The following is a 24272-nucleotide window of genomic DNA, read 5'->3' as shown; positions in this document are numbered from 1 at the left end:
TATTTTGCAAATTATAAAAAGCCTTTTAATAAAAACAAGTGTGTCATCAGTAGTGCCCAAAGATATGTTTTTGATTATTAATATTGTGATAGAAGCGCACTATTGTAATCTCTACTTTGACCTGATGATGGAAGTATTTTCTCACTGTCAGAGTTCCTAAACTCAGATACATAATACAGAAGTGTGTCTGTTTTCTTACTGAGACAGTAACGCGATGATGCTGTATTTGGCTACAGTTTTATTTCAGAACATAATTTTCTTATATATTGGAGGAGGATGATGATAACAGCTCTGCAGATGAAAATGTAGCATATAGTAAGCACATATTTGGTTTTGAGCTATTCACAGATCACTGATAATTTAAAACAGAACACAGAATGTGCGAAGATCACAGAGCTGTGCAGACAGCATGGGGTCCGGACAACATAAACACATCCAAATGGTGTCGTACGCCACCACTTCTGTTCAGTGATGGTGGCTCAAAGTGGACATAGATGCTTCTTTTACTCCTCTTTCAAATCATCTGTCTCCTCGGTCCAAAATGTGAACACTGGCTTCCTTGAAAGAGTGAGCTTTATCCTTCAGGTGCAGGAGTAGAGTGTGGCTGGGTCTGAAACACACTGGGATGCTGGGATTCTCTTGAGTTTCTTTGACAAACCTGCCGCAGAAGGGATGACAGTGTTGTTCTGTTTGTCGTGCTATTTCTCCCTAGTTGGTGTCTGTCCTTCTATCTTGTGCGTCTTTGCTGATCCAGTTGGGATAACCAAAGGTTTTAAGAGCTGTCTCTACATTTCTGTGTTCTTTTTTTATCCCTTCTGCCTGAAAGTTACAGGGTCCTGATCACCCCAAATTTGTGCTCCAGTGGGTGGTGAGAAGCAAAGGGCAGGTACTGATCTGTGGATGTGGGCTTCCAGTAAACTTCAGCATTGAGGCTTCCATCTTCCTCGGTGAGCACTCGAAGTTCAGGAACAGTAAAAATTTAAAGAAGTCCAGTCGCCTTTTTTTTCAAGCTCCTGAGACTATCATGACCTGGATGAAGTCTTTTTTTCAAATGGCGAAGTGACCTGAGCTCAGTGCCCCCTCTCAAAGTTGGTTGCCCATCTAGTTCATGTGAACTGCTGCCGACGCTGTGGGTTAGCGTGAGAATGAAGACAATATTTATTTAATTATACTTTGGATGTTGGTGTTTAGGTGAATGATAGAATATGTAGGTCTTCACAGTCCACAGCGAACCTCATAATGCAAAATGGGAATTCTGGCACCTCGTCTGCCTAGAAATGGTCATGTGACCTCGGTGTTATGAACCAGACTTTGATTTGAAACGTCTGTGTTTTTTAAGTTCGAGAGAGTGTTGAAACCTCTGTATCAATATGCATAAAATATATTTGAATTATAATTTCAAAGAATAAATGGTATTATGTTTATCTTAATAATTTATCTTTCTTTTTAGGAATCAGAGAAATTTCAGCCTTTTAAAAATTGATCAGATTAAGAGACACACAGGTAGTGTTCTTACAATGATTAATCTAGCAACAGTGTCACAGTGCAGGCAGTGAGAGTCAGTCTTTTCTGATTCTGCTGTGGTATCATGTGCAAATGAAATGACAGTGATGCCAGAGTGGTTTAACCGGTAGAGCCCCTGCAGTTCTCTAAATGACCTCACATTGTAATCCACCGCTTTACTCAAAAAAAAAAAACAACTCTGAAAGCTCCATTTGGGGGAAAGTAGCCTATTATTGTAATATACATAATCCCCTCATATTTGTTTCCTTTTATAGTTTTCACCTCAATCTAGCCACCTGATTCACTTGAAATCACTAAAAGGTTCCACATATTGCTGTGAGCTTATGCAGAGTATATTGTTATAATAGTCTTTCATAGGTTTATAGTATGAAAAAATGAGTAAAAGCATCTGATAAATAGACTCAAGCAAATGATTTAAAGCAGGTTTACACTGCACTCAGAAAGCCAGAAGCTTAACAAAGGGAGACAAAAGCTCTTTGTGAGTTTGTGTCAGTTCAATCATATTTGTGTTCACAACATAATTTCATATTTGTGTTCACAACATAAGTCGTCTCAGGGCACTGATTTAGTGAAAAACTTACAGCAGAGAGAAACCCAACAGTTGTGCTTCTGTGATCAAAGAGTTTCCCTGAACACACCTCATATATCCTGTTATTTCAATCAGCAGTGGACTCATGAATAAAAGCTAATGCACCAGTTCCACTGCCAGCCGTATACTGTATATGCAAACCATAGCATAATGCTTCCAATGTAAGATGAGGCAATATAAGATCATACTGATAATTTGTCCCTTCTTTTTTCCATTTTTTCATTTCCATCTTTCCCTCTTGAATGGTCGCCCATTTAGGATTCTGTCATCATCTTCCAGTCTTCCTGTGCTGGCTCACTCATTCTCCCTCTCTTTCTGTCGGTGTGTGTGCTAACCTTGGCGGGCCTGCAGTCGGCACACCTGTGAGTAATGAACACACCTGTTGGTCGTCGCCTGTTGTCTGAAGTGCTATTTAAGAAGAAGGAAGACCTTCAGTGAACACTGAATTGTTGAGTTGGAACGGTTCGTTTTTGCTCCTTCATGCTGACAAAACTCCGACCTGAACTTTGTCTCCCCATCGCAGCAGTCTGTGCTCCTTCTGCACAGTTTCCTGAGAGGACTGTGGAGAGAGAGTTAATAACAAGCTTGCCTTTTCTGGTGCCACAAACCCACAAACTGGAACTCCTTCAGCTGTCACAATTCTGCTTTCTGCACTCTGCAAATAAAGAAAATTAACTTTTAGATCAAGTCTGTGTTTGGGTCCATCTGCACCCTTCACCTTGGCAGCTTCATAATGACAGACAGCTCCACCCTAATCTGTCAACTCTCAATCAGCTCGAGCGACTTTCCAGGATTCTCTAAACAGAGCGACACAGGAGGTCACAGCAGAGTTAAATCAGAAGTTCCTACCTTGCATCAGTGTTAACATTAAGCACCTTTCATTGCCTAAAACTAATCTAGACAAATGTCTCATCGTGGTTATGTTCACAACGGTTATTTTAGATGGTTCTGGTATTATAGGAAAAGTTCAGTGACAGAAAACAGAGCACCTATCAGCATGGAACCAAAAACAACACATTAACATGAAGCGCTGGGCTTTCATGGCCTAAAACTAATCACAGATTGGAATCTGGACAACATCCTGGCTCTGGTGCAAGAGTTCACTGCTTTGTATGCCCACCATCCAGCCCACCCAGTGCATTTGCCAGTGCATTTCTAAGAGCAGCTTTGTGTATATTTTCAGTGGCATTTGTTTGTCTGTGAAGCAAGACGACACAAAAAAATAACTGCGAAGCTGAATTGTTTCTACAATTTACATAGACATGGACAAAGGAAAAGGCTGGTGGATCAGGGAAGTTTCTTTCTAATTTTCATTCTTTCTTCTTTAAATTTTCTTAAAAAAAAAACAAAAACAGCATTGGCTTTGGTGAGTGATGCCCTCTCTGGATTGTTCCTAACAGGCACTGAAGCTTTAAGTGTTCATGTCCTTGTAGTCAGAACATTACAGGATGCAAAACTGCCAATTCTGATGACTGTGAGCTGCACGGTTTATCTCCTGTTGTGTCCAAATGATTAAACATTTGACATTTTCAATAATATATAGTTACCGTTACTGCATTTGTGATTTTATTAATAGAACTGAGAATAAATGCTGCTGGGCCAAATCCACTAGTGATTAGACTGTGGGCAGTGTTTGGTGGTTAGAGAAATTGGAAAAGCAGCTTACACTTTGACTGCTCCTTTACAATGACATCAATAAAGAACCGGCTGTCCCTAAAGGTGATGGTGATGATGATGATGCTGATGATCTCAGGGGGAGTAGGAGGAAGAGGAGGAGGGATATTACCAGTTAATAACCCCAGCCTCCCCTGCCTGTCAGCATTATGATCGCAGAATGCACCGGGACCCTTTCACCAACGGAGCCGCGTTGTGATGACTGTCTGCGGGCACAGCTGCAGCCCGGTCACATTTTCTCCATCCAGTAGTTGAATTCTCAGAGCAGCGCGGCGTGAAAACTGGACCTTTGGCACAGACACGCACTCGCACACGCTCTCCCTCTAAGGCTGCCTTTCCGGCGCGTACTTTGCACCGACACGCTCCTCCGAGGCTTCTTCTTCCATCTGGAATTGAAACTTCAGGGACCCTCGCAGGGCAGAGAACAGAGGGCGGACGCACGGATAGTGTCAGTGCAGTAAATGTAGCGGCGGGCTGGGTGTCTTTCTGAGGCGCGCACAGCGGTGTTGCTGGACCAGCCGAGAAAGCACCACGTCCCGTCCCGCATCCTCATTTTTAACCCCCCTACCCCCCTCCAAAGGGTTTCCCGAACACGGCCAGCATGATTCTGCACGGATTTGCGCTTGTTCTGTCCCTCTCAGGTAGGTCCAGCGGCTTTATTATTGTCACAAAAGAGAGAAGTGTTCAGGGAAACACCTGAACAGAAACACCACAGTCTTTGTCTAGATGCTCTGACTCGAAAGTGAAATGGAGAAGAGGATGGGAAGTGATAAGTCACATTTCATTATTAGCCTCACATTTTGGCTCGGAGAGAAAAGAGATATTACTGCCTCTGTTTAATCTGCACTTCTGTAACTCCGACATGCAGCGTTTGGATCTTTTGGTCAGTTTCACGGTTTGGAGCCTCAGAAAGGGAAAGTTTTCCTCTTAATTTTTCAGTAGAGTAAATTTAATGTCTCATATGGATGCTGCGCACTAGAATATTTTATTTTTATTTTTATTAATTTAATTTAATTTAATTTAATTTAATTTAATTTCTTTGGACTCCGTTTGTAGCTGTTTCTGTGCTCCCAGCCCAAACAAGACAGTGACTCTATTTTTGGGTCCAAAACGCCGCCAGGCTACGCCCTTCTAACTTGAACCCCTGAAACGAAACTTCACAGTAATGACCCACAAACACACAGACCGATGCATTAGACCCCCACGGGACTTTAAATGTGTGTGTTTTATTGTTCTGGTCTCTAGTAACACATATTACACTCTTATTATAGGAGATATTATAATCAAATACTCTTCTGATATAAAAAAATAAAAATAAAATGTTTGAAAGTTTGTCTTATAATCAGTTGTTAGCATTGGGATATTATATGTTTCTTTTTGCTTAATTTCAAGATGAAGAAAGACATAGAACGTGCAAAATGAAATAATTTAAGATGCACAATCATTTAAATAAATTTATAGCATATACGCCCGTATGAACCATAGACTGCCTTAACACTGTATGCAGTTAAAGAGTAATTTTTATGGGGGGGGAATTATAAGCCTCCTTAGACTAAAGGTCTGAATGCAACTCTTCAGTCTTGCTTTAAGGTGCATTTAAGCAGCTTTATTGACAAACTGATATAAAGATTTAAGAACAGAATATGAGGGAGTTCTGAAATACAGGAATTTACCATTTTAATTTCACTGTGTTCACTCTCTGTGCCAACTTCTCTTAACAGGGAGAAGCTCCTTCTTTACATCACTTATGCAACACACACACACACACACACACACACACACACACCCACACACACACACACACACACACACACACACACACACACACACACACACACACACACACACACACACACACACAACCTCAACTATTTTAGATGTTTGTTCCTTCAAGCAAATAGCACTGATAATTTGGGCTTGTTTTAATCCAGATTACCTTTGAACCCACAAATAGTTGTAAATAGTAAATTTGGACTCAAACAGAAACACTTCTTCAATCTATTTTTAGGCTTGGATTTTTGCTACTGCCTGATCACTTTGTAATTCATGAATTTGCAGCTGTGTGTGAGTGTGACACAGTCCCGAATGTGTTAAATTGATCCCCACATGTTACGTTTAACAGGCTTCATGTCCTGCCTGGACTTTAACACCTCGTAAATAAAAACAACGAAAACAATAGAAACAAAATGTCTAAAGGTTTCTTAACAGCACCATAATGGATAGCAGAGGAGCTTAAAACATCCATCCATCCATCCATCCATCCATCCATCGTTTCTGTGTGGCTAAAGTCTATCCTTGCTGTCATAGTATGAGACACAAAATACACCTGGGAGAGGTCGCCAGTCTGCCTGAAACACCCTTTTAATGTTAGTATTCAGTGTATTTTACGTGTTGAGAGTCAAGTAGAAATCATGTTTTGCACAAAGACTAAAAGAGGTGGCAAAAGGCAAACTCAGAATGTGCATAGTAATTATTATTATTGGTAAATGGAGTGGTTCTTTTATAGCACTTTTAGACTCTTTCTGAGCACTTGAAGTGTTTCATGCAAACAGTTTTTTTCTGTATCAAAGTGTTTACTATCTAATGTTCACACACATTCACACTCTGCATCAGAGAGGGACTTTGGGTTTAGTAAGTTGCCCAAAGATACTTTTTATTATAGGAAAATTCATATCAGACTGAATGCTTAGGTAAGAGCAGTATCTGTCTGTTCACTCAATGAGCATTTATGGAAGAGCATTAGTGACAAAAAATTATTTTAGAATTCAGGTTAAGAATTAGAATTAGGCACAAAATCTAAATTTTGTATTTTTATTTTTCGTAGAGTGATCGGCTTTTTAATTACTGGCAGTTTTGTCAGAGTGTGAATTTCTAAGAGAACGGGACACACCCATATCTGTCTGTTAGTGGGACATAAGACCAAAGCTGATGGAGTATCCTGGGAAATCACCTGACATCATCTAATTTAGAAGGTAACTGGATGACGAATCAGTTTTAGTTACACTTCAGACTTCAGCTGAACTTCACCTCACAGAGTAAAATGTCCTGAGAGAACTGCTGTTGGCTTGATTGGCTGTATAAATAAAAACAGCTCGAACTGAACTTTATTTCAAGGCTGCTTCCATGGATGAAGGTAAATATGTAGTTTGCTTCTCTTTTTAGTCAGTTGTAACTCTGGTTATACTGTATGAGTGGTTTCCAGTTATTTTTGTCTGATGAACCTCCGCAGCTCTATTACTTAAATAGTTGTTGACTTGTCTGCGTATGATTCCAGCTCGATTTGCTTTCCTTTTTTTTTTTTTTAATCAGTTCTGGTTAAGTTGGAAAGTTTCCTTTGACATCTTGGCGTGTCAGAAAATGAAAGTTCTGCCCATTTCAGCCAGATAACTCACATTTGAAACGATTTATTCCAGCAGCAGAACACAGAGTTTGCCATCCAGGCTCGGATCTAATTACGCCCTGCAAATATGATAGGCATTGGAAATTGATTAGAAATATAAATTGGAAGGTGATGAGTAGAGCCTAAAGGTGGATAATGGGGTGGTCAGAATAGCATGCAGTGATGCAGAGCAGCAGCGACATTAACAACAGGCGTTATTTTTGATATATGCAAAGCGAGTAAATCATGACCCGTGTATGAATCTGTGCAGCTCGAGTTGAACCGGCTCACCTGCTTTGCTCTGTTTTTTCATTACTACAGCCTTTTTTTTTTTAAGACTGTGTGTTTATGCATTCTCAGCGGCAGCGACTGTGACTGGCTCAGGGTTGTGGAAGTTTGAGGCTTGTGTTATGGAGTGAGACAGTGATAATAAATATGCTAAAGGTCAGCACTGCACTAATTTAATCTCCTAAACACACACAGAGCATGTGGGTATAGATTAAAGTAATAAATAAGTGAAAGTAACAGAAGGAGGAATTTCTCCCATATGTGCGGATACATTTTCATGTATGTGCTATAATGTGTTAGAGCAGATTAAACTTAACTTTACAGCTGACATACTTTTAGAGGACACTGTATTTGATCCAGTCATCATTTACCTGAGCTACTCCACAGTCTTTCCAGGTACAAGCAGGCTGACAACCAGTGAATTATATCAGTGCTGTAGTATGCCAAATGAAATTCCCCAACAGTGGCTTTGCGCATGTGAGGAAGGTCTGTTCTGCAGCAGGGCCCCGCTGTGTTCATTAGTCGTGTTAATGATTGTCCAGCTTGTAATGTTGACTGACAGCCTCATATATCTCCCTGTCTCTCCATCTCACGCTCACCCACTCACCCATCCTACCCCTCTTTCTTTCCCTCCCTCAAAGCTTTCAGGTGGCATCTAATTTTTCTTTTCCTTTCTTTTTTTTTTTTTTTTTTAAATCTCAATCTAAATTCCCCCTTGGATTCAGCTGCACGTCAGAATAAATTGTTCAAGTTGTTCAATGAGGAAGTGCAGTCAAGCAGCGCCGGGGTGCAAACACATTTGGAGCGGCGGTGGTTGATGTCTTCTCGGTGCACAGGCAGGTGTGCATGTTTGTGTGTATTTTTTTGTGGTGGGAGTGTGCATGACAGGTCCACACGCCTTCCCGCACACACCAGTGGTGGCTTTTGCAATGTTCGAATTTGTTGCTCCTTTTTAAGGTGCACAGAATTGATCAGAATACCTTTGTGGAAAAAGTAAAAATGCATTTGAGGAGATGTTTCCTTGAGATATGACAAATATCAGAAAATAAGGGGAAAATGTCCATTGGAGACCAAACAATCAGTTAATTGAAGGAATATTCTTACAATGACAGCAATAATGTCCACTGAAAAGAGTTATTTTATCAATTTAGTGCTGCACTTCCATCAAGTTGAGAGACTAACTGGCGATGCAGAGAACAAAATCTCAATAGTTTTAGGCTTAAATACACTATATATATATATATATATCTATATATATATATCTATATATATATATATATATCTCAGTATTTTTAATGTAAGAAACAGATGAAATGATGAAAACCATGTAGCCCCTGATTTTATTTTAAAAAGCAGTTTTCAGGAAGCTTTGCAAAACCATATTTCTCTTTCCTGATGTTTGAAATAATAATGCTTATCTGAGTAAACTGTTTCCAGTCGCTTGTGGTCGAGTGAGGTTCTGATCCACAGTCATTTTGTTATCTGCAGTAGATGGCAGCAGGCACATTCCCAAGCAGAGAGGAAGTGGCGACTGGCACTAAAACCATGTACTGCTGTGGTTATGATCAGAAACAACCGAAAAGAGTCATTATGGTTTGAGTGTGTGCTGTATTTAGGACACTTTCACTGCTTTACCTACTGCCAGACAGCTCTTTTTAACAAGGAAGCACCACTGGAGGCAGGCAGGCAGGCAGGCACAGAGCCTGAATAGTAGTTGATGTTCACAACACTGAACAACAATTTATGAGAAGCTTTGAGACTTCAGTAAAGCTCCCATTTCAACAACACTGAAGTATTAAGCAGTTAACCTAAATGTTAACCTGGCTGCTGAATTACAATTAACTGAACAGTTACGATTAATAACAATTTCCTGAGACTCACATCAGCAATCTGTTAAGTCATCATTAAGGTAGCAGTTAGTGGCTGTGGCCAATAAAAGGAATAGAATAATGTTAATGTGGGAAGTAGGCAGAAATTGTTCAGTCCTGCCTGCCTGTAATGTTAATAGTGTTCATTTCACAGGATAACGCAATTATTTGTCTGAAAGATGTTGTGTATTTTTTAAAGTTCCAGACTGAAGTCTGCTGGAACGAGACGGAAACAGTTGCGGCCAATCTTACCGACTCTATTTGATAAGCAACAAAAATACGGTGCCAAGTCACGAGAAGCACAGCACTATCTCAGACAACCTAAAAATATTCTTCTCTGGTTTTTTGCACTACTGAAATATTTGTCCTATGTACACCTTATACTGTCTCTATTTTTTTTTGCATCAGACATCTTAAAAATAGTGTTACAACTGCTGCTGTTGTTTGTATTGTTCTAATCTTGATTTTTTTTGTTATCCCTTGTGGTATCAGAAATAGTATTAAGTAGTTTTGTTGGAATCCGTATTGAGTTTTAGTATGAAAACCCTGTTGTGTTAATAAGCAAATTCACTTTTTTGAATAGTTGAGTGACCAGCAGCTCATGTTTTCTGTAAGGTAACAATCTGCTTTTGTCCGTGTTTGGAGTCTGGTGGCTTTGAAGAGAGCACTTTCTTTGTTAGCATGTTGTTTACACAAATCAGTGAACTTTGTTGTCTCCTGCTGTGCATGTAATTTTAACACAAAGTTAATGTTTGCCTTCAATTATTATTTATTGCTGAAGCAGTGCTGTGCTTCGCTCATGCTGCAGGAGAGCTTTGAGAACAGTCGCAGCTGCAGAGGGACTTTCAGGTTGGGGGCTGCACGAGTCAGATATTGCAAACGCTGGTGTTGCTGTGCTGGAAATTTCTATAATTCTGTATTTCCGTAGAACTGCTGGTTTGTGCATTACCCACAATACAGAAAAACGCACATATATATGTATTGATTGATTTAGCAACTCCAAGTGCTAACAACATCAAGAAGAAAGAACACGAGAAGCTCTAGAAATACCAAGGGCTGAGGAAAGACCTAGAAAAGATGTGGAAGGTGACGGCAACACTCGGGGCAGTGACCCCCCAGAATGGGAGAATGGCTCCAGCAGATTCCTGGAACAACATCCAAAGTCTAGAAGAGCGCAGATATGTGCAGGACCCTCAAGCTCCCAGGCCTGTGGTAGGGCACCCGAGGTTGAAGGACAAATAAAGAGCGCCCGCAGGGCGAGCTGGAAATTTAGATGTTTTTTTAATATGTAGCCATATTTGATGTTGAAACAGTGAACACTGGCAAACTGTAAAACATGACAAGTGATATACATCACATGACATTACATATATATAAGCTACTCTGTTACAATGTGACAAACCTAACCAACATCTCTATTTTCACTCATCACACACACACACACACACACACACACACAGACACACACACGCGCACACGCACACACACACACACACACACACACACACAGACACACACAGTGCCAGGTGTTTTTCACCTATCACTGATGATTCCACAGCACTGCAGGAGTCTGTTTTTTGAACAACAGGAGTCCTTCCGGTAGGCACAGCGCTAGAGAGTGACATGGAGAGAATTTCTTATCGGTATTGATCTCTAGTGACAGACGATGACGTCTATGAAGAGCAATGAGGCCAGTGAAATGAGCACCATAAACCTGCTTTGATGATAAGTGTGGAAAAAAAAAGCTGCTCGGAATAGGAAGGAGAGGAGATCATCCCAGGTCAGAAGAGGGAGAGAGGGGGAGAAAGATGAAGAGGATTAAAAGTGTGTGAGGTGAATGAACTTTGTGAAAGAAGTGAGGAAATCCATCTCCCTTCTTCTGTCGCATTTAATGAAAAATGAGCAACTTACTTGGCCTCCATCCACCTGGTTCCATCTGATCTGGGTGCAGAGGTGTGTGCGTGGTGTGTGCATATTTGAGTGTGTGTGTGAGTTCTTCTCAAAGGGAATGGTGTATCCAAGGGTAGTTTGGAGGTCTTCTGTGTGTTTTGTTGATAACTGGGATTTGGAACTCAAACACAGGGGCGGCAGATGGTGTGTGTTGGCTTCTGCTTCCTTGGTTGTGTGTGTGTGTGTGTGTGTGTGTGTCCTTATCCAAACTCAGTGTCGGACATGAGTCAGTGGTCCCTGAAGGTATCGCTGCTCTCTGTGGTTGGAGAGCTGGGCTGATCCCAGGTCAGCCATTGTCTGACCTCCAGCCCATCTGCTATCATGATGACAGATGTGTCAGAGACTGGCTTAAGATATGTGGATGGACCCAGTCTTAGTCTTATATACGGACATTTAGTTGGGCGGAAACATATTGCTTCAAATACCTTTTTATCATCTCTGCTGTTTGTCTATCTGTATGAAGCACAAAACCCCAAGACACAGACCTCTAAGGCAGCTCACAGAATAAACAAAGTGGACTGTAACTTACTGCTTATTGGCAGAATAAGGCCTTCCAAAGCCAGCCTACACTGTTCATGTTTTATATATGTGAACAGTTAAGGGGCATATGTGGAACTGACATTAAGTTTTATGTCAACTAAAATGTATTTATTTAAAATGTTATATATTAATATATTTAGATGTATTATTTAGATTAATAATTTATTTTAAAAATGTAAAAAAAAAGGCAATATAAAGACCCTACAACATTAGACAAAGAACATGAACATTAAGATGATCCTGTGGGAGAAGCACTTTATGACTGTGAGAAAGAAGACCCCCCCCTTTTAATAGGAGGAGACCTCCAGCTGAACCAGGCTCAGGAAGGACCAACCATCTGCTTTGACTTGTGTAGGGTGACAGGAGCACAGAAAGGCCACGAATAACAAACAGGACAAAACAGTAGATAAAATTTAATGATATGCAGTTGTTACTTAGAAACACATGAAGAGTTAAAAGAGGGAAGTGGAAACAAAAGGCTGACTGCATCATGGGAAATTACCTTCCAGCCTGAGCCTTTTAGCAGCATAACTAAGAGATGGTTCAGGCTCACCTGATCTGGTCCTAAGTATAAGCTTTTTCAAAAAGGAAAGCCTAATCGTAAAAGTAGAGGGGGTTTATGTCTGCTGAATCCAAACTGGGAGCTGCTTCCACAGGAGAGGAACCTGACAGTGGAAGGATATGACACCCATTCTACCTGGAGACTTTATAAACTACAAGTAAGCCTACACTTGAGAGTGACAATGGATTTTAGTTCAATTCTGTATTTAACAGGGAGCCAAGAAAAAACAGATAACATTAGTGAAATATTATCTCTCTCTGTAGTCCCTGTTAGTACTCTTGCTGTGGCTTTTTGGATCAACTGAAGGCCTTTATGGGAGCGTTCAGAACACCCTAATAAGCAATTGCAATAGTCTATTTCAATTCAATTCAATTCAATTCAATTTATTTATATAGGCCAAATCACAGCAAATTATATTGTAAGGTACATTAAAGACCATGCAATAATAATAATAATAACCGGTTGGGGCTGGGGGGAGGGAGACAGGACAAAAGACACACTGTGGATGAGAACCAGAGATTAAAAATAACTAATGATTAAATACAGAGTGATGTATAAAAACACACAGTAAACCCAGATTTTGATTCGACTTAAAAATATCGAGTTCATATTACTTAAAATTGCCTAGTCTGTGAACTTTACTTGTTAATCCTGAGTAAGCTGAGCTGTTTCATGTCCTTTTTAATTGTAATTGTGTTTTTAAGTCCAATCAACAGCTTCTACTGAAATAAACTGAGTTTATATTACTTAAACAGCTGTCATTTTGTTACATTACTTATCAATTCTGAGTAGACTGTACTTTTTTAACGGTCTATCTTATTGTAATTGTGTTTTTGAATTCAAACAACTTAATATCATTAAGTTTTGCACCTGTGAAAAATCTAGTTTATACCAGTTTTAACAGACTGGATTGATGGCATTGGATTGAAGATATGTTGGGCAGCACGGTGGCGTGGTGGTTAGCGCTACTGCCTCACAGGTAGAATAAAGTCTAGAAGGTCTGGGTTTGAGTCCACCTTGGTCCGGGCCTCTCTGTGTGTGGAGTTTTCATGTTCTCCCTGTGTCTGCGAGGGTTTCCTTTCACAGTCCAAAGACATGCAGTTACTGGGGTTAGGTTAATTGGTCATTCTAAATTGCCCATAGGAGTGAATGGTTGCCTGTCACTCTGTGTTAGCCCTGCAACAGGCTGGCAGTCTGTATGGGGTGCAGAAATATGCACTTTCTTTCTGGTCCCTGTCACTACGCTAGCTGCAGCATTTTGGATCAGCTGAAGACATTCAAGGAGCTATTAGGAAACCTGATACTCATGAATTACAATAGTAAAGCCTAGAAGTCATAAATAAGCTTTTCAGCATCACTCTGAGACAGGATGTTTCTAAAGAAACTTTATAGAGTACTCCTACATATTTGTTTAATATGTGCATTGAAGGACATATCCTGGTCAAAAGTCCTCACAATGTTACTGGAGGCCAAGGTAATGCCTTCCAGTTTAAGTATCTAGTTAGACACCATGTTTCTAACATTTGTAGGGCTGAGAATTTCGGTTTTAGAAGCAGGAAATTAGAGGTTATCTAGGCCTTTATGTCTTTAATTAATTAGTGTGTGTCATCTGGCTTCATGGATAGACAAAGCTGGGCATCATCTGCATAGCAATAAAAATGTATGCAATGCTTTCAAATAATACTGCCTAAGGGAGGCATGTGTAGTGTAAATAAAACTGGTCCTAGCACAGAACCCTGTGGAACTCCATAATTAACCTTAGAGTGTGAAGAAGACTCCCCATTTACATGAACAAACTGAAGTCAGTTAGACAGATATGATTCAAACCACTGCTGCACAGTACCTCTAATACCTGTGGCATGCTCTAATATCTGTAATACAATATTATGGACAACAGTATCAAATGCTGCATTGAGGTCTAACAGGAGAAGGACTCATCCTACTGTAACCAGGTTTATGTAAGGCAGAATAAATCAATATGTTGATCAATTATTAATTCAATTACTAACAGGGACTTAGAAGATAGAGACCTAATCTTTAATAATCCACATTTTGCTGATTTTTGGTTTGGTTTTTGGTGGACCAGACAGTCACAGGGATGGGGTCTTTTTTGGGGGATGACAGAATATCCTAGTCCAATGAATTGACTAGTTTTTCAGAATTATACCTTTGACATAATATTGCACTGATGATAGAGCATAGTCCTACTGTAGATATCACATTATAATACAAAAAAATCTCTGTTTGTTAAATCCTTCTGCATCACGTTGCCTTCCACCTCCCAATGGGCTAAAATGACCCATTTATGCACCTATAACGCCTTAGAAAAGCAACTTCTAACACCTCTGAATCATTTAAATTACACAGTAACGTAATTCACATACACAAAATTGAATTATGCATGACATCTTTTGACGTCATCACATTGCCTAGCAACCACCTAATGATGTACTAAAATGAGAGACCAAATAACACTGTAACATGGGCATGTTCTAGTTTGTTTAATGTACGAGTGAAGGTATATGTCCTGAATGTGAGCTAGAATGTGAGGTGGTCCCACAGAATAAATGCAAGAATTTCAACAAAGAGGCTTGGATTTATATTCCATATAGGACCTAGTTCACTTACTAGCCAGGTAATTTGGTATGTTTTGGGTTAAAGTAGACCAGAGACAAGAGATTAAGGGAGATTGAACAACTCTCATTTAGACATGTTCCCGGCAAATCACATGACTTTCGAGGCTGCATTTGTATATGTCTGTTGTGTGGCATTAGGCTCAGTGTGTTACGTGTCCGAAAGTTTCCTGAATGTTTGCAAGAATGACCATCAAAGGTGCCCAATTTTGTTTTACCTATAAACTGCAGCAATAACAGCAAGACTTCCGCTGACCCCAGGATGGGTCAGAAATACAGATTTCATCAGTTTCCAACCGACAAAGAGGAGAGCATCAAGTTATTATTGTTCACAAAAATGTGAACTAAAGAAATAATGAAAACTGAAATTGAAAAACCATTTTTGTTAACTAAAAACCAACTGAAACTGTATTGTGTGTTCACAAAACTACCAAAATGTACTGAAATGAAATAAAATGCCCTTCGTTTTCATATTTGTCAGTTTATGTAAAAGCCTTGTGGACTAATATGGAATCACTTTTTCTGCACTAGCAGAAGCTGGTGCCATATGGCACCTCACTGTGTGTGTGTCTGCTCACTGTGCCAGTCTGCAAAATAATGGCAACAACAAAAGTTGGGAGAAAGTGGTACAGTCTCATATGGGATTTCTTTGAGTATGGTAGTGAAGCGAGTATCTTGTTGGCAAAACACGATGTGCGGAACACTTCTCAAGGGGAAAAAATACTTCAGTCTCAAAGTCCGCCTGACAAGTACGCACAAGGCGCCAGCGGAAACGGCACATTACACTGCCCAGAGTGTTTGAGGGGACTCTGGGGTAAAAATGTAAAATATCGCAAAAATATTTCATTTTCATATATTCCTTTTTTATTCCTGATTTATTTATTTGTTGATATTAAAATGTTAAAATAAAGTGTATACAGAAACACTTATATAAAGAAACAGTAGGCTGCTATGCGGTACAGAGGATTATAATTATATTCTTGTACAATTATAACATTGATCCTGATAATTTGCTTAATTTTCTCAATGACTTCTTCAGTTGTTGGTTTCAAATCATTGTTAAAACTTTTTTTCCTTTTCCTCAAGACTTCTCCTGATTCTTTCCAATTTTTATACTTTATAAAAGGGAAAAATATGACCCAAATGAATTACTTTATTGAGAGTGGGAGCTCTCCTGTGTATAGGCTTGCCATAATTATGAACACCAACATTTGACAGCTCTGAACAGACAAACAAATATGACGGACGCTAGTTGGCACTGCTTTTGGTGACTTCAAAAGCCTAGTTGCTCAGTCTCCCTTAATCTCTTGTCTCTGAAGTAGACCAAATTTTACAAGGAAAACTTCTTCCGTTTACAGAAATATGTTATCTACTTTATTCTCAGCATTTTGACTCATTGTTTTAGATCTTTCTTTTTTTTTGTTTTTTTGTTAAAAAAACAAGAATTCTTTATTTCATGAACTGAAATAAAAATGCGTTCAGCGGGAGGGTAGGATTACATCAGGGTTCTTATTTGCAGTGATGGACAATTTAACAGATGAGGTCAGGCAGGAATCTCTGTGGACTTAAATGTTGACATTGTGATCTGTAGTGAAAGTAGGGAGCAGGTAGAAGAGAGGAGGTACAGTATGTACTGGTGAAAGAGGAACGAACGTTAGCAGAAACAAAACAGAATACATGTGTGTATGAGAGGGAGGTGGGGGAATGGTAAAGATAAAGTAGAGACACTAAATGTGGATGAGTTTAAATACCTGAGTTTAGCCATTCAAAGCACTGGACAGTGCACAAGAGAAGTGATGAAGAGAGTAAAGCCAGATTGGAGTGGATAGAGATGAGTGTCGAGGTTGATTTGTGACAGAAGGATAGCAACAGGAGTGAAAGGGAAGGTTTACAAGACGGTAGTGAGCCCTACTTGATGTATGGCTGGAGATGCTAATGATTTTCATTGGGAGAGACCAGGAGATACAGGATTAGAAATGAGTATAGCAGAGGGACAGCTCAGATGGAGCAGTTTGGATGGAAAGTAAAAGAGGCAAGGCTTAGATGTGTTGGATATGTACAGAGGAGGAGAAGTGGATGCATTGGTCAAAGGATCTTGAAGATGAAAATGCCAGGCAGGAGGAGGAAAATAGGAAGACCACAGATAAGACTCATGAATGCAGTGAAGGAGAGGGCTGGTGTCACACAAGGGGGATACGAGGGATAAGGAGATGGAGTAAGATGATCTGTTGTGGTGACCCCGACAAGGGAGCAGCTGAAAGAAGAAGGTTTTATTTCAAGAATTCAAACTGTTGTATTAGAAAATAGTTTAAATAATGGCTGTCAACATATTACTTTCTTTATATAAAAATAATCTCTTTATGTTTGGCAGCTGTAGTTCTTGACTGACAGATTTATTCCATGCTTCATTTCTGTAAATAATAGTGATTGTCAAAATGACAATACGAATGATGTTGGTAATAAATTAAATAAATAAATGGATATGTGCAGTGCTGACATTCTCATCAGTGCTATGGAACAATCGTACTATTCCCCTTTGTATTAATTTTTAATTGTACAAACAGACGTCACACATCCCTTGGGGGTTGTGTCAGGAAAGGCATCCGGCGTAAAAATCTGCCAAATCAAACATGCTGAACTACCCGCTGTGGCAACCTCTTGTGAATAGAGGGGCAGATGAAAGTAGCTACTGACAGACATCAGTAGGAGCTTAAAAGAGAGGGAAACCTGCCATGATGCTGGATGTTATCTGATGTTAGCTGTGAGAATGAAATTGGCTGACGTTTTAGGTAAAGCGTATATAAAAACCCAATGTCTAGGATAAAATTCATCCTCACAGTGGCAATACAAGACATCTCATATACCCTTCAAACACAATGGGTTTGTAATGGTAAATGGACTGGTTCTCACATAGAGCTTTTCTACTCTTCTTGAGCACTCAAAGCGCTTGTCTTCCAAGTGTTCCAACAGCATTAAAACAGAACTGGTGACAACATAATTAAGGTATACAATATGCTTCAAATGTAAGACAAGCAGTTCTCCAGTGCATAGATGTAGAAAGTCCAAAAAAGTTGGAAGTCTGTGTAAAATGTAAATAAACACAGACTGGGCTGATTGCAATCTTATAAACCCATATTTTATTCACAGTAGAACATAGAAAAAGTATCAAATGTTTAAACTGAGAAAATGTATCATTTTATGAAAAATATTAGCTTCTTTTATGTTTAATGGCTGCACCATGTCTCAAAACGTTGTGACAGGGCCACATACGCAGGACCACTGCGTAGCACTCCCTTTTCTTCTAACAGTCCATAAACATCTGGGAACTGGGACTAGTTGCTTGACCTTTGGGACAGGAATGTGTCCCTTTCTTGTCTGATATAGATTTCTACTTTCTTCCACTATGAAGAATCCGAGTTATGATGTTGTAAAAGAGGCAGTGTGAGGCATTGCATTGTCTTCCTGAAATATGAAAGACCTTCTATGAAACAGATCTCATTTGGATGGGAGCAGATGTTCTAAAAACCTTTAGCATTGACGGTGCGTTTCCAGATGTGCAAGCTTCCAATTCCATAGGCGTTAATACATCTCCATAAATCAGAGATGCAGGCTTTTGATCTGAGTACTGATAAAAAACAGACAATCTCTCTTCTCTACAGTCAAAAGGATGCAGTGAGTACGTTTTTCAAAAAGAATTTCAAATTTTTCAAATTTTTCTGACCACAGAACAGTTTTACACTTCGTCTCTGTCCATTAAATGACATTAACCAGAGAAAATGACAGTGTTTTCACTGATTTCCATGATAGAATCTTGTCTGTTTTTAATGCAGTGCTGCCTGAGGGTCAGAAGATCATGGGTATCTGATATTGATGTTTGCAGAGATTTCTCCAGAGATTTGAAATCTTTTGATGATATTATGCACTGTAGATGATGAGATCTTCAAAGTCTTCACAATTTTACAATGATGAACATTATTCTGAAATTGTTCCATCATTTGTAGACTCAGTTTTTTAAGATTGGTGAACCTCTGCCCATCTTTACTGCTGAGAAACCTTTTAAAAACAGTAATGTTGCTGATCGGTTGCCAGTTAACCTCATTAGCTGCAAAATGTTCCTCCAGAGTTTCTAGTAACACTTACTTTTCTTGCTCTTTGGTCCCCTTGTCCCAAATTTTTTGAGATGTTTTGCTGCCATCAAATTCAAAGTGAGCTAATGTTTTTCATGAAGTAGTAAAATGTCTCCGTTTACAGAGTTGAAAATATTGCTTTATGAGATTTGCAAAACATTGCATTCTGTTTTTTATTTACAATCTACATACTGTCCCAACTCATTTTGGAATTGGGGTCATTCGTAGGTTGAGTCAAACTACAGTAGCTTATAACTGATCAGCTAGAGCAATGCATAATCACATTCTACATAGCCATGCAAATATTACACAAGAACATTTTCAGATGAATGAAATACATGTCTAGTACAGAGTTTAATTTCATCCATGTGCTATTTTAGCTTCTTTATAGAAGCCAAAATAGAGCATGGATGAAAGTTTGTTGCTAGGAACATCCCTATTAATTAGTGAACTCCCATTAGGTAATGATCAGTCACTGCTGTCCTAATTGTGAATGGATCTTTGTTTGATGTCAGATTTGATTTGATAGCTCATTCATATTCCAGTAGGTTGATAAAGTCTTATTGTACAAAATTAACAGCAACAAAAACAAGGTTATATTGAGCGCTCAACCTAAGTAAAAAAGCACTATATAAGAATCAGTCCATTTGCCACTTCATTTTAAAGTGCATTTACAAAGTTGAAAGTTGTAAGGAACAACTTCTTTTTCACAAAAAGTCAAAAGTATTTTTCCCAGATATTCATCTAATAACATTTGACTCCTTCAGCTTTTCCTGTGTTTTGCTCCTTGCTGCCTCTTGAGTCTTTGAGGAATGGTGTGCTTCGTCAGCATGCTTTTTCAGTTTCAGTTCAGTGTGATTGGCACCCTGTTGTGTATCCACTATATGGGTTTGAATGTGTGAGTGGAGCATTACCATCTCACTTAAAGCATGACATCACAGCAGTTATTTTATTGGCCACAAGTGACTCACCCTTCCCATCCCCTTTCTTGTGAAAACCACAGGCTGTCAACAGTCACACTTTGCTGAAACACATAGACTCCAGGCAGCAGCGACACGGCAGGATTTCCTTTGCAGAATTCAAAGAAAAATGGGAGGCATTCATCACTGTCTGGGAAATTTGCAACCATTCAGACATTATCCATTATTTTGCTCTTTGATCATAATTACAATAATTACAGCTCCTCCATTGCCTCAATTATTCATAAACAAGGAAGTGAGAGAAATGACAATGCATAGGCTTGGTGATTCAGTCTCTCCAAGTATCTGAGAAATGTGAGTAGAATTTTCAGGTGACACAGTGACTTCTGTAAGAATTATTCTGGTTAATTTAGTACAGGGAGAGCACTGGGATGGTGAGGGGAACCAAAGGGGAGCTAGAGCTTAGCTAATTTTGTTGATTTTCTGCTTCTGCTTACTGCTCCTTGTGCACTTGCTGTCACATTTTTTTTATTTTTTTTAAATTTGATTGGTTGACCGGCCCTGGTGCTGCAGAACTAATTTTACCAATATGATGACGTTTTTGCTGTGTTACAAGGTCACTCAGGATCAAATTACTGGCTCTCAAGTTATGCTGTTACTAAGGAAGCACAGAATATAGAGCAGAAGTCAATGCAATGATCCTATGATGTTCTCTGATCACCGGCTGCAAACACACAGTCGATCTCTGGCTCTGTTGGAAAGTCACTGCTTTCCAGTTTGTCTCTCCATCGTAAGCCACTGAATCTTCAGCCATGAGCTATCAATGGACCCTTCTTTATGCATGAGTAAGAGCTGCTTCACTGGTAGCATTGGCATTGCAATGATGTTGGAAAGTCTGAGATAGATTCTTGATTGGTGTGTTTTATGAAATGCATTGGAATAAGGCTATTTTCTGGACGGTCTTTATTGGGTGCAGTTTCCTGTTCAAGTAGGCCATAATATAATATCATGCCAAACTATTTTCATTCCATTTTTCAACAGTCGTGGTTTAAATGAGACAAAACTAATATAACCGATTGATGGGAAAAACATATTCCCAACTTTGGGGATAGTGCTTCACTTTCTTTTTGGGCGTGCTGGAAAAGTTTGGACCTAGAATGAACATTTTCAGCATGAGCATAGAAGAACTGTGATATATCACAAGGCTGGAGTGTCAATTGAAAAACTATATACTACCTATACTACTGTGCAAAAGTTGTGAACCACCCCTCATTTCTTTATACTTTGCATGGGAAATAGGTGCAGCATCTTACTGAAATGTGCAAACATATACGGAAAAACAGGATATAGGCAACAACGTAGTTTGTACAATTCTAACAAGCTTGAAAGTCAATATTTGGTATGACCAAGTTTATTGTTCAACACAGCCTAAATTTACTTCAGGAATAGTTCTCCAGGCTTCTTGAAGAAGAATCCAAAGCTCTTCTTTGGCTATTGGCTGCCTTTTGTTCTGTCTCTTCTGTCAAGATGTTCCCCACACTGCTTAAAAAATGTTGAGGTCAGGCTCTGGGGAGGGCAAGCTATTGTGTGTTTTTCTGTCCAGGTATGCATTTATTACATTGGCAGTGTGACATTGGCAGTTCATTGTCATGATGAAAAATGAAGCCAGCTGGATGTTTTCCAGATGGTGTTCCTCTTTCCTGATGTCCTCTATACATACTGATGATGATTTGAACCAAAAAATTCAAAACTGGATTTGTCACTCCATAAAACAACTGATTTTCAGGCCAGTTCTGGTGTAATTTGCCATACGTCAGGCTTTTCTCTCTGTTTCCCTTCCTTAAAAATGACTTCTTGATAGCTTAACTTCCACTGAGAGGCTTATATTTATAACAAGCCAATAAACGAAAATTTCAAAAGTAGAGAAGAGACAGGAGAAACACTCTTGAGTGTTGACATTGCATAGAGGGCATTCTGCAACTTCCCTGTTGGCAACAAGGAGCTTTAGGTAATTTCTTCTAGCTTTAGTCTTTATTTATTTTTTAGGTAAAATATTTGTTTTTAGCTACTCTTCAGTGAGGCTAATCCCTTTATTTTTGCTGTGGGCTGAAAACATTTGGATTTGACATTAAAAGATGAATAGACAAAGATCAGCAGCTTTTATGTCCAGATATTTACATCTGGATCTTAAATACAGTTCAGAAGATAACACCTTTTGTCAAGTATTGGAACATGTGACTGACAGGTGTGTTTTGTTGCTCAGGTGTGTCCTGTTACCTTGATTATTCAAACAATAAATAGCCCTGAATGTCTACGCACAGTTTCAGATTTGAGTTTTGCCTGTGTAAACTGATCATGAGAAAGGTGGTGGATTAGTCTACACAGGTGGAGCTTTTTAATGATCTGAAGGCAGTTGGGACCATAGCCACCAAGAAACACTTACACACTTACATTTACAAACAATGGATTAAAATCCTACAGCATCTACAAGATCCCCCCTGCTCAAGAAGGCACATGTACAGGCCAATCTTAAGTTTGCCAGTGAACATTAAATGATTTAGAGAAGGCTTGGGAGAAAGTGCTGTGGGGCAATGGATGGGGCCACAAACAAACTTTCTGAATTGTTGGGTCTGGCGTATCCCATCTTCCTCTTCACAATAGCCCATAGATTTTCTATGGGGTCAAGGTCAGGTGAGTTTGCTGGCCAATTAAGCACAGGGATACCACGGTCCTTAAAGCAGGTGCTGGTAGCTTTGGCACTGTGTGCAGGTGCCAAGTCCTGTTGGAAAATGAAATCTGCATCTCCATAAAGTGTTCAGCAGCAGGAAGCATGAAGTGCTCTAAAACTTCCTGGTAGATGGCTGCGTTGACCTTGGACCTCAGAAAACACAGTGGACCAACACCAGCAGATGACATGGCACCCCAAACCACCACTGACTGTGGAAACTTTACACTGGACCTCAAGCAACGTGGATTCTGTGCCTCTCCTCTCTTCCTCCAGACTCTGGGACCTTGATTTCCAAAGGAAATGCAAAATTGACTTTGATCAGAGAACATAACTTTGGAGCACTCAGCAGCAGTAGTTACTTACAAAGGACAAACAGAAATAACAAACAAAAGTGGGAGAAGATTAACTAACCGCACAATGGGCCGTCAGATTTCGGCTCCTTAGCCTAATATCAGTGAGCTAAACTAATAGAACCAAAACCAAAACTGCTGGTAACACCTAATTCAAATCATAATTAATAAGCAAAACTGCAAAAGCAACAGTAACTTAACCGGTGTTGATGGAGATGAGGGAGGAAGAGAGAGGGACCAAGATACCAACCACCCACCTCCATGCTCCACCTTCTCTGGCTTTATATGCATGCACGAGCTTCTGCAACCAATCAGCATTAAGAATAAATCAGACAGGAGAGAATAGGTTAATGAGAATGACAAGAAGACAATAACTGGATGATGGCTGTGCTGTGCCAGCACACTCAGGGTGCATGCAACAGCTCCACCCCTAAGTATTGAATAATGGGGAGACACAACCATTAATCAACACTGCACAAAGTGAGATTGTATCTGCCATAACATGGTCTTTTTCATTGATATTCTTGACTGTGATGTTAAAGGATTGTAAAAATAGCTCCCAACAAATCAGTTGCTGGTTTGTATTATGCATTAGGTTGACAAAGAAGAGAGGGTTATGGTTGGTGTACAAAGTAACTGGACAGTGGGAGGAGCCAAAATAAACTTCTGGCAAGTGCAAACTTGGCCATAAATTTGTCAAAGTGCAAGTTGTGCCAACCACAGTACTGTAGCATCCAGTGTGTTATTTTTCCAAAAAGTTAAATCATCATCAAAAAAGAGGAAATGGCATCTCACTGATTAAGATCTTCATTTAGCCTGGAAAAAGAGGTTATTGCTCTACTAAAAACCCCTCGTAATTATTTTTATTATGGCGTAATTAAAAATAATTACGGCGGAATTCCACATAACTAAAATTTACTTACAGGATAGTTACAGCCTAAGGGGGGCCTTAAAAGAAAGCGTTACCCAATGTTTTAATCATATCTATCTAATAGACTCCAGCTTGTTCATGTAAATGGGGAGTCTTCTTCACACAACAGTTAGTCATGGAGTTCTATGTGATTTTGTGCTGGGACCAATTCTTAACTTGGCATAAAAAATAAGGAAATTTGTCTTTAGTTGATTATTTCTTTGTTGTAA

At 39.5% G+C, this 24272-nt stretch overlaps 1 protein-coding gene across 2 annotated transcripts in view; it reads left to right on the top strand.

Annotated features, from left to right (window-relative positions):
- The first annotated feature begins 3997 nt into the window (after window positions 1-3997).
- The window catches only part of LOC115786999 (GDNF family receptor alpha-4-like), a 100338-nt gene continuing 80063 nt past the window's right edge, over window positions 3998-24272 (top strand). For both annotated transcript variants that reach the window (XM_030739545.1, XM_030739543.1), the window contains exon 1: window positions 3998-4428. In XM_030739545.1, the coding sequence (XP_030595405.1) occupies window positions 4389-4428 (40 nt within the window). In that variant the 5' untranslated portion in view covers window positions 3998-4388. The remainder of the gene's footprint in view (window positions 4429-24272) is intronic.

The sequence above is a fragment of the Archocentrus centrarchus genome, chromosome 10 (genome assembly GCF_007364275.1).
Source record: "Archocentrus centrarchus isolate MPI-CPG fArcCen1 chromosome 10, fArcCen1, whole genome shotgun sequence".
In the NCBI taxonomy this organism is placed as follows: domain Eukaryota; kingdom Metazoa; phylum Chordata; class Actinopteri; order Cichliformes; family Cichlidae; genus Archocentrus; species Archocentrus centrarchus.
This window is presented reverse-complemented; position numbering and strand designations above follow the sequence as displayed.